The sequence below is a fragment of the Propithecus coquereli genome, unplaced genomic scaffold, assembly GCF_000956105.1.
Source record: "Propithecus coquereli isolate 6110/MARCELLA unplaced genomic scaffold, Pcoq_1.0 Scaffold1, whole genome shotgun sequence".
Classification (NCBI taxonomy): Eukaryota; Metazoa; Chordata; class Mammalia; order Primates; family Indriidae; genus Propithecus; species Propithecus coquereli.
The window spans coordinates 2,097,480-2,108,411 of NW_012133857.1; the positions used below are offsets into that span (position 1 = coordinate 2,097,480).

General features: G+C 52.1%; 1 protein-coding gene across 1 annotated transcript; it reads right to left on the minus strand.

Annotated features, from left to right (window-relative positions):
- Positions 1–79: 79 nt before the first annotated feature.
- ACAA1 (acetyl-CoA acyltransferase 1) lies at positions 80–10,926 on the minus strand. Its single transcript, XM_012665807.1, has 12 exons — positions 10,741–10,926; positions 10,468–10,561; positions 9,756–9,813; positions 7,708–7,787; positions 7,363–7,405; positions 5,373–5,471; positions 4,192–4,272; positions 2,886–3,076; positions 2,553–2,732; positions 2,205–2,260; positions 1,944–2,089; positions 80–486 (listed from the first exon to the last, which is right to left on the minus strand). The coding sequence occupies exons 1-12, from the start codon at positions 10,909–10,911 to the stop codon at positions 411–413; spliced, it is 1,275 nt and encodes a 424-aa protein (XP_012521261.1). The 5' UTR covers positions 10,912–10,926; the 3' UTR covers positions 80–410.
- Between the last annotated feature and the right edge of the window lie 6 nt (positions 10,927–10,932).

A 10,932-nucleotide genomic window follows, 5' to 3' on the forward strand; every position in this document is an offset into this window, starting at 1 on the left:
AGTTAGCAGGCAATACTCAGATTGAGCACAGAGAAGACCAGCATGGCAAAAACTGGCCCCTAGAAAAAAACACAGCCACTAAGATAAGGTAACACACATTTACTATGTCCATTACAGTCTTCATCCATGAATCTCCCTTCCCCCAGGAATTACACGATGGCCTTGTGGCCTGGGTGACCCTGGCTGACTCTGGCCCAGCTAGAGGTGGCCTGACAGCAGGTGACCCAACACCCCACCCACTCCTGTACTGTGTCATCATTTGTATTTTCCAAGTTAGTTCAAGTGCTTTGATTTCTCTGCTTCCACCACCACCAGTGCTGAATTTCCCCATGTGGTTTCGCTTCTGTAGTGTTGCTCTCTTGCTGCTAGAGCAGGACTGTCTGCGTAGAGCCTCTAGCCCGGGGCCTCGCTCAGTTCCCAGGGTATTCAAAGACAGCAGCGGCTCCCATTCCAGTCCCGATGCACATGGACACCACTCCATATGCCCTGTGGAAACAAAACTGAGTTGGCTGGGCAAGGGCAGAGCCCCACCACCAAGCTACACCCAGACCAGGCTGAGCTGGAATGGACCAAGGCCCTCATGGACACAGAGGATGCAGAACCATCAGACCAGATGTGTGGGCAAGCAGTACGCTGACCTTCCACCGAGGAGCACACACAGCGTGGCAGATGCCCACTGCAGGCCAGGGGCCCTTTTAAGCCTGGCCCTCAGGGAAGACAGGGATCATGCCCCTACATACTCAGTTCAGAGTGTTTATGTGTACCTGTCCCACTCCCCAGGAGTTGATCATCATCCCAAAAGACATAATCCTGAACACCATAATCCCAAATGTTGAAATCCTGAAAGATCAAAATCCTGAAAATATAGTTCTGGAAAAAAGAAATATCTTTTATTTGCATTTTTAAAAGGGGATTTATTTGAGAAACAAAAACACAACAGAACACTTCATAGACCACTTTACACAATAAAATAGGCAATAATAACAGATATTTTTGTAAGCATAAACACTCAGGTATACCAATGACAGCTGCACAGGTTTGTTGCAAGCAGATGAACCACATTCCTAAAGAAATAGGTCAAAAAGCAAAATTTATAAACGCATATCACTAAGGTTGGTGATTGCGTGCACCCAGCTTTATAATTGCGGCCGTGGAAACACTGGGACGGACAAACTAAGTCTTTTGACAAGATTGATCAAAAACCATGATGGGTCACCACCGCACATGCAGCTGCCCAAGAGCCAAGAGATCTCGAGAAATTTCATTTTTCACAAATGCAGATGTACAAAAAGGACATCTCTTCATTTACTGAGGAAGTTTCGATGTTTTCACATACATGCACAATGCTTACACACAAAGCCAACGTTGTGGTAATGGACTTTCATGGAGTCAAATTTCTGATTTCAAGGCAGCAGGAGAAAAGTCTGTCCCAGCTCTCAGGAGAGAGACCAGTTCACCCTCCATATTTGTTCTCTCCAGGCCCCCAGCCAATCAGATGGTGCCCGCCAACACTGAGGGCAGATCTCTCCCACCTGGTGCACTCAGACTAATCTCTGGAAACACAGACACAGCCAAAATAACCTAAAAAACCTTTACCAGATTTCTAGATATTTCTTAATCCAGTCAAGTTGACACCTCAAATTAAGTCCAAAAATTCACTCATTGTCAACTTGACACCCAGAGACCTCTCCTTAAACCATACTTAATTTCCAAATAAAGACAATAACAGGTTCCACCTAACATGATGCAACTATCCTATGTACAACCGAAAACATGCTAATCCCTTCCCCAGAATATAGCTTTCAAGATTTCAACATTTGGGATTATGGCGCTCCGGATTGTGTCTTTTGGGATTATGATCCAAACCCCATCTCCTCCATCCTGTGCCCCTCAGGTGCCCCAGCTTGCCCCTCCCACGACACCCCACGAGGAACCAGCCTTACTTCTTCCCACGGCGCTTCAGCTCGTTGAGCAGCGTGATGACCTGTCGTGCCCCAGTGCAGCCCAGTGGGTGCCCCAAAGCCACTGCACCCCCTAGAGGGTTCACCTTCTCAGGGGGGAGTCCTAGTTTCTCCACACAGTAGACAGCCTGGAAGGAGACAGAGCATCAGCTGTAGCCCTGTCACTCCCTCCCCTGTACCACATGCCTGCTGATTCCACCTAGGCTGCCCATGGCCAAGGTAATGTTGAGAAACAGGGCTCACCTGGCTTGCAAAGGCCTCATTGATCTCAAAGATGTCCACATCATTCACTGTCAGTCCTGCAAGCAAGGTAAAGATATGAGCTAACACAGTGGCCCCTTGAGCAGGACTCTTAGTCTCCCCGGGGCCCTGCCCCACCCATAGGCCTACAGGCTGCCTGGGTATCTGTTTCTTCCAGAAGGGTGAGGAGGTCCTGGCTTTGGGGTATGGGGTGCTGGCCTGCCCTACCTTCACTCCGCAGCACCCAAAGGCCCCCCACCCCTCCCCCTGCTATACCCCCAGCAACAGCATGCAAGGCAAGAATAAGGTCCAAGTGGGACCCAGATCTAGGGTGTGAATGAGCCACCTTACCTGCTTTTTGCAAAGCTACAGGGATGGCATAGGCAGGTCCGATGCCCATGATGTTAGGCGGGACCCCAACCACTGCATAGGACCTCAGGACCCCAAGGATGGGAAGGCCCAACTCTTCTGCCTTGGACCTCCGGGCCAGCAGGATGGCAGCCGCCCCGTCACTCACCTGGCTAGAGTTTCCTAGGGGCAGATTGTGGCATCAGAGCAGGCTTGGGGAGATCCAGCCCTCCCACATCCACCTTACAGAGAGGCCTGGTCCGCTCCAGACTCCCAGCGCAGAGCACCCAGCATGCATGCCCCCTTTTCTCACACCCTCCCCAAGCCCGGTCTCACCAGCCGTGGTAGAGCCATCCTTCTTGAAGGCAGGCTTCAGTTTGGCCAGGCCCTCCATGGTGGTGCTGGGGCGGATACCCTCATCCTGGGTCACAGTGATGCTCCTCTCGGTGCCCTTGTCATCATGGACCGTGGTGGTCACAGGCACAATCTCGGCTTGGAAACAGCCCTTGCTCTGGGCTCTTGCTGCCCTGCCAGCACCAGGGACAGCCAGGCTCAGGCTCCCTTCTTCCCTGCCCCCAGCTGCTGCCCATTTGGGCAGATGCAAACTCAGACTGCTAAATTTGGGGACAATTTAGCCTTGGGGGAGCTCTGAGGGATTGGTGGGGGTTCCTCACCACCCCCACCTGCTCCTGGGAGTTGGCATGCCCAAGGCCTCTGTAAGGCCTTCTCTGCCATCAGCCTCAGATCTCCAGATCATGGCCAATCCCAAACTCAAGGGGGAAGAGGAAGTTTGGAGGTGGTGTTACCCCCCTTAGAGCCCTTTGTCCAAAAGGGACTAAGCCTGCTTGGGTCTCTCTGCTAAACTAAGATGGAGCCCCACAAATATTTGTGCTGGGTTCTGCTAACTTTTCTGTTCAAACCTAACAGCCCAATTTCATCCATTCCCCAGTTTCTACATATTTAAAATGACACATACTAAACTACTCCATGCACTTTTGTATTTAAACCGTTTTAAAGCACAAGGCATTTGCAATCATGTAGTAAATATAACTGCACAGGGACATTCCAATGGGAAGGAATCTGATGCTTCCCATGAATTTTCCAACGGTTACCTAACCCCAAATGGCTAAGAATCACTGCCTCAGAGAAGCCCACCTGGCCCAGATACCACTCCCCTCCATTGCTGTCATCACTCTGGACAGCTGGGGTTACTCACCTAGCCTGTCCCTGCCAGAGGCCTGAGGCTCTGGCATTTCTACGATGTCATCCCCAGCTACTGCCTCAGCACGCTACCACAAACACAGCATGGGCTGCCAGGGTCCCTAGCACTGCCAGCCCCACACTCCAGGCTACCCAGAGAAGCCTGTGGCTGCCATATCCAATCACCAAATCAAAGCCAGTTAGAGAAGAGAGTTCTGGTCCTCATTCTGCCCCTAGTGAACAGATGGGGAAACTGAGGCCAAACCAGGGAGAAAACACTCAGGGTGAACAGACAGTAACAGAACCTGGAAGTGCTACAAACCTACAGTGGCTCTGGTCACTGCCCAGCTGAATCCTCAGGACAGCAATACTTCAAACTGCTTAGGATAGCCTCGGCACTTCACTCTCAGCCCTTTGAACAGCCCCCCCAGGCAGCACTCACTTCTGCTGGGAAGCCAGCGCAAAGGCATCCTGCTTCTCCCGTGAAATGCCAAACCGCTCAGCCACGTTCTCCGAGGTTATCCTAGAACACAAACGGCAAATAGTGCGGGCACTTGTCTGGCAGCCTGGGGACTGGACCAGGCTATAGAGCTGTGCTTGGAACTCTGGGTCCTAGGGCTATACGCAGGGGAGGACAGGAGGGCCAGTCCATGCCACAGAGATAGGAGTGATGACTCAGGATGTGGTACACCCACCCCCAGGGTGGATGTAGAGGCACAGAGGGAGTCAGCAACGCTGGCCAATCCAAGGAGACCTTCTCCAAGACAGAGGGCAGCCTGCATGGAAGCTGGGGGGGTGGTTGCAGAAAAGAGTTCGTTCCCTGGGTGAGCTACCTCTGCACAGAGAAGAGAGGTGGAGGAGGATTTGGGTGGGGACACTAACTGGCTACTCTTCCGTGCCTCAAAGAAAACTGCTTTAATATAGGGAGATAAGAACTCCCACATCCCCTCTGGAAGGGCCAAACCTAGGCTTTCTGGTCACCTTGGCTGGGGCCTATCCTTATCCTGGGAGCCAGGAGCCACAGGTAGGCCTTCTCGCCTGGGATTCTGGCTTTACAGGCTTCCGTTAGAGATACGGTATGTGGAAGAAGCCAAGGCACTGCGGTCTCCAAGCCTTAGTCTCCTCACATATCACATATCCACTGGAGCCAGGCCTCCCTGCCCATGGACCTTGGAAGCTGAGAGACACTGGCTGCAGAGTTAAGGTGCTCCGGACAAATGCAACATATTTTTCATGTTGTACCTGCCAGGGCCTGAGTTCCCCCACTTGCATATTCAGTAATCAAAAGGTCTCCACCTCCTTCTCAACTTTCTAAGCCTCCAAGGATTTGGAGTAGAGCTGCCATTGTCCTTCCTGTGACTGAGTACCTGAGTGTGGGGGTGACAGGGGAGGCTCTGTTTGGAAACTCAGGGGCACAGAGAGAACCGGGAGGTCTCAGGAAAGGGAAGTCAAGGGCAGCATCAAATCCCACCCCCAGAGTCCCTGCAGAGCAGACGACGCCCAAAGGAAGGAGGCCAAGGCTTGGCACCACCAGCCACAGACATGATAAAGTTCCTCAGCCCCTGCTCCAGGCCAGGCAGAAGCTGAGAGGGCACAGGCACATGGAGCGAGGGGTCCACTCACCCCATAGGAATCAGGCAATCTCTAGCCTTCTCGTTCTCCACCAAGCGGGAAGTAATATTTCCAGGATTCCCTCTGTCGGCCAGGGACATGGACTCCACCCTGAGGAGGAGGAGGAGGAGGAGAGGTGAGCAGAGCCCTAGCAGGACTCCCCCAGGGATGGCTATACATTTGGCAAGTGCTGGGACATAGCCAGAGAGCCCTCAGGAAGCCCAGTGGCCTATCTGGGAGCACGGGCAGGGCACTTGGCCAGCAAGGTACTTGGCAGAGCTGGGGGCACAGGACTGCTGAGCCCTGTCTCTGCCTCCAGCCCCACCCCAGGACAGAGCACTGCACAGTCCACGCTCCCAGGGGCAGGGCTGTGCTTCCCTATATCACTGCTAACTCAGCCAATGGGCAGGTCGGGAGAAGTCTTTTGGTGTCAGCCACAGGGGAGGAAATACACCCAACAAGCCCAGCCCTGCCCTCGGGGCCCACAAATTGAGAGGGGAGAAGAGAAAAATATTTTAAAAGTAACCACAAAGCTCAGATCAAAGAGTGATCTGACCTACATAGAAAAGGAAGTGTTACAAGCTGAGAGGAAGGCAAGCTCCCCAGCTTAGTGTGGTCAAAAAGGGCTTCCAAGAGGTGGGGGACCATCAGGCCTCAAGGGATGGTAATAGGTAAGCTTGACTGAGTGCTTTTCATGTGCCTAGCACTATTTTCAACTCTCTGCAGGTATCAGAGTGCTTCAAACCATGTCGGTTGCATGATATATGCCCCATAGTGTAAGCTGTTATTATTCCATTTAATCTTCTCATCAATTTCAACAGAGCTGAGGGAGGTATCCCATTTCATAGATGAGGACACTGAGGTCCACACAGGTTGAGTAACTTGTCCACATTCACTCAGCCTGGATCCAAATTTAGGTAGTCTGGCCCTAGACCCTACTCCCAACTAGGATGCCTTAGGTCACATGTTATGATCAAAGCTTATGGGGAATAAGCTATGATGTGGGTGTCAGTCCTGGCCCAGATCCTTAATATCCTAGTACAGGGTCCTTAACCTATTTGGGAATCTTATGCCTTTTAAGAAACTCATGAAAGCCCCAGTCCTTTTTGAGTTACTCACACCACCTCTCCCCTAGTAACATAGAGGGACATGAGAGAAATCAAAGGGCAGTGGCCAAAGTCTCTGCAGGGGCATCTTTGGCCTTATTTATAACTGCAGACATAGGGCAGTCCAACCCAGTTCCAGTTAGCATGGCCCTGGGACAGGGGCTGGCAATGCTTCTATCAAGAAACACTATCAAGAGGCTCTGAGAGGCAGCGGGAGCATGTCAGAACCCTGGGGCTGCTCCTGTCCCCAAGCCTGCCAAAGCCCTCACTCCCCCTGCCCTCCCAGCACCAGATGTCCCCCAAGCCCGGGCCTCAGTGCCCTTCTCTTCCCTAGAGGCACTGACAAATACAACTTCTGCAACTGCATTCATTGCAGCTAAAGATGGAACCACAGTCCTGGTAGAGGTGACAGTGATCAAACCATATCCCTCAGAACCCAGTAGGCAGCTGGAAGACCAGGTAGGGGACAAGGAGACAGACAGCCTAGTATGATGAACAAACTAGTTATAGAGTAGGCAGCTGTCCCTGGCTTCAGGAACCAAAACTGCAACTTCTCTCTCAGCAGCATCATGAATCAATAAGGGCCACAAAAGGAAACCCAAGTGCTACATTTTCTGAAATTTCTTGCCCACATTTTCCAGCCTGACATATTTCCAAGAAAGAAAGCTTTTAGAGGCCAACTGCTCTCTCCTGCTAGGCTGAGAGGTGTCAGCAATTTCTGAAGCAGCTGGAGTCGGGAGCCACTCCTAACTGCATTTGTGAGAACCCACTCCGGGCCAGCTGCCTAAAGGGGACAGGGGAATCCTGAAATCATGGCCTCCGAGAAGTCAGGAGATGAAAATTAGTTTTATTGTCATAAGTTGGTTAATAAGTTCCAGCAGAAAAAAAATTCTTACCCACAGGCCATGCCAATGTCATAAGACCCATTTCTGATGCCACCTGCAACAAAAGCATTTCATAAACATCCTCTGCCAGAATCCATCTGTTCTGGAAGCAGCAGAGCCTCTTCCCCACCTGGTCTCTAGGTGGGACTAAGCCCCAGCCTCAGAGATGGAAGACCCAGGAGTGTTCAGAAAAAGGCTTGGGACAGTGGCAAGGGTGTTCCTTCACTCTTTTTGTGGTTAGAGTCCTCTCAGAAATCCTGATTGCTTGCCCAGCAGACACTGACTTTGCTGACCCAACCCATGGGGCCAGAACCAAGGCCAGGCTGGTCAGTGGGCACCCACCCAGTCCCAACTTACCAGCTATGCTGGCCACTGCCTGTAGCCCCGATGAACACTGTCTATTGACAGTAGACAAAGGCACGGTCTCTGGGATGTCACTGAAACAGAAGGTGAGACAGTAGAATGAGTCCTCTCTCCCCTGCCAGGCTCTCATGGAAGTCAGGCCTGTGCTTCTAACTGCCCCCATCAAGGGGTGTAAAGCCAGGGGAACAAACCCAGCAGCCCTGACCCCATGCCAGGCCAGATCCATGGAATGGAGAGTGGGCAGCTACTGGGAGACCCCATTTCTTCAGGCTCTTGCTCCCCAGGGTCCCAAAAGCATATGCCCTTCCTTCTATGACTCTCCTCAACCAAAGGCCAAGCACAGCCCAAAGGCAGGAGAAGCCTGTTTGGGCCACAGGAATCCTTTGTTCTCTCCCTTTGAAGATTCAAAATGAAAACTATACATGTCTGTTTCCCCCAAAGAACAGAGAAGAGGGCCTGTTACTGGGACAGAGCACGAAAGCAAAAGAAATTCCTAAAGTCTGAGGCCAGAGGCCATCCTCACTCTCTCAGACTTACTAGTAACCATATGGCTAACCCTTTATGTTCCCATTCACGCCTGAGAGCCTGTTCCCACCTGGATAAAGAAGTCTGATGGACACCATGTATTCTAACATCCCTTGCTCTGGTGGGTTCCCTCAGGGTCTCACACTGGAAGCTAGTAAGGCTGCCCCTCTTGTTTGTAACCTGCCTCGGCCAACAGTACAAAGCCCTAGGGAAATCTCTAGGCCCTCCGTAGACCCATGGCCTCAGAACATCGGGGAGTAAAAGTACCCTGCTAATTCTAGTGTGCAGCCAACGTTGGGAACCCCTAGTGCCAGGCCAGGCTCTGCAGAGACCCTCACATGGACAGCCTTTTAGGCCTACACAGCCTGTTTAACCCCTCCCAGGTCCCCTAACTCCCTATTAGGTAGTTCCCACTCCTTCACCCAATCCACCAAGTGTTCACTAAATACATATTTAGCACGAGACACCACTTGAAGGATGCTGAGATGCTTAGAATACTGTGCCCTAGAGGATGCCCTAGCAATACACAGAAAATGAATCAACTAGCAGAGACTGAAATAACAGGGCAAGATGGCAAAACCACATCACAAGGAAGTAGACGGCTAGCTACTGGAGAGGAAGGGGCTCTTATTTTAAGCCTGAAAGCTTGGCTAAGTCATGCTAAAATGGTGAGACTGTGTTTGGACAGGCTTTAGCTAAGGCAGAGAGAGGAGGTAGAGATAGCACTTGAAGGGGACAAAATGACCAGAAGAGGGAAGATTGTAGGCTAACAGGCTGGCTGAAAGAAGTCAAGGCAAGTAAGCAGCTGGGAGATGAGGCTGGAAGGTAAGTCTGGAGCCAGATTGCAGGAGGTCTTGAACTACAGGCTAAGAAGTCTGAACCTCTCCCGGTTCCTAGAGGTTTTTGTTTTCCCTGTTGCTTCACTGGCTGATGATCCTATTATTTCTCTCCAAGCAGGCAGAAGTACAAAGCTAAGAAATTCTTAAATCTACACATGAAAATAACTTAAGCACTGCTCCCCCAACTTGGGACAGCAGGTGTTTAAGTGCAAGTTTCCCAGGGCTCCTCCTGGGTTCCCTCCTTCCCCAGAGTTCTGTCCTGTCCCCAAGTCTCTGCAGATGGGATATGACTGGAGTTCCCAGCTTGCTCAACCAGCATAAAGGCTCAAAGTCACTCTTCAGTATGCCTACTTGGTTATTTACACAACAAATGAGGACAGAGTCCACACTTGAAAGAGGCAAACAACAAGCTGGCTTTGGCTAAAAATCAAGCCACAGAGAACTTTTGCTTCAGTCCCAAAGGCCCCAGGTGTTTTGGCTCAGCACTGGGTAATACACCCTCCCTTCAAAATCAGGGGAAAGGTTGAGTCTACAAGAGAATGGTGCTAAGAATTCTGGTTGCCTCAAGGTCTAATGTCCAACCTGATCTTCCACCACCCACAGGCTGAGTTCCCTGGGGCCTGGACCCACTCATGGGTCAAAGTGGCCAAACCCAGAGCTAGAACTAGAAAAGTTTACCTCAGAAATTGGGCGATTCGGGCCATGACTGCCCCGGCCCCAGGCTGAAGCACATTTCCTGTGGACAACAAACCTTTATTCAGTGCCAGGTGATGTTCTGGGCACTAAGATATAGCTGTGAATACCAGAGAGGAGACATTCCAGGTCTTTCTTCAGGACTTTAGCCCTTAGTAGGCTCATTTGCAGCTCTGGAACTTCAGCGTTTGGAGCAGGGAGAGCCAGCCATACAACAGCTTGTCCTGGTCATACACCAGCTCCTGTCCCTGAGGGTCCCAAGCTCACTTGCCCATGCACCCTGCTTTTCCAAATCAGCACAGATGGGCAGGTTGCCTTTCCTTAAAGGCAACATGGAAGACTTTAAAGAAAGAAGAATGCAATACAAAGCTTACAGTCTAACAGAACTGATCCTGTCGGTTAGAGAAATGAGTTTCTGAAAATGCACACCTCCCTGAGCGTCCTCCCCCAAGCCCTGCAGTCACTCCGGAGAGGTGGAACAGTGATTCCCGACCTAGAGGAGGCACCCACTGGATGAGACTCTGGCGCCATATTATGTTGTTATACCTCAAGGCTGCAGATGTAGGGGTGGGAAGTAGGGTTGGCCTGAAGGTGGAGGCCATCGATGTTCCCCTCAGTGAAAACTCGGTCTGGGGAGGGCTTTTCAGGGACGGGAAAGTGGGGAGGGCACAGCGCAGGGCCTGGGTGGTGCGCTCACCTACGCAGATGTCCCCCAGCTGCTCGGGCCTCAGCTTCATGTCCCGGAGAACCGCCGTCATGACGGCCGAGAGAAGCTCGTCAGGGGTGGTGTCCTGCAGCGGGAAGAGGAGCCGCGGTGACGCCCACTCCCCTACACCAACCCGAAGAGACAAGGCGACCACAGCTCGGGTGCGGAGCTGCCTCCGGCGTCAAGGGGAACCAAGCAGATGAGCCGGACCCCAGCCCGCCCGGCCGTCTTCTCACACTCAACGTCCAAACCGATGGGCCTCACCTTGAAGCCACCGCGTCCCGCTTTGCCGATGGCCGTGCGCCGCCCGTGCACCACCACCACGTCCGCGGCGGAGGCCTGCGGGTAGGTGCTCAAGCACGGAGCGGCCTGCGGCGCCCATCCTGAATTCTGCTGGCCCTTCAGGTGGCCCAGCACTACCTGCAGCCTCCGCATCGCGCAGCTCGGCCCCATAGA

What these genes read in the sequence shown, in the direction of transcription:
- ACAA1 (XM_012665807.1), bottom strand. Translation starts at nt 10,911, where the DNA reads ATGCGGAGGCTGCAGGTAGTGCTGGGCCACCTGAAGGGCCAGCAGAAT. An exon ending in GACATTGGCATGGCCTGTGG is followed by an intron (nt 5,472 to 7,362) that starts GTAAGAATTTTT and finishes CCTCCTCCTCAG; the next exon opens with GGTGGAGTCCATGTCCCTGG. An exon ending in CTGAAGCGCCGTGGGAAGAA is followed by an intron (nt 487 to 1,943) that starts GTAAGGCTGGTT and finishes TTGTTTCCACAG; the next exon opens with GGCATATGGAGTGGTGTCCA.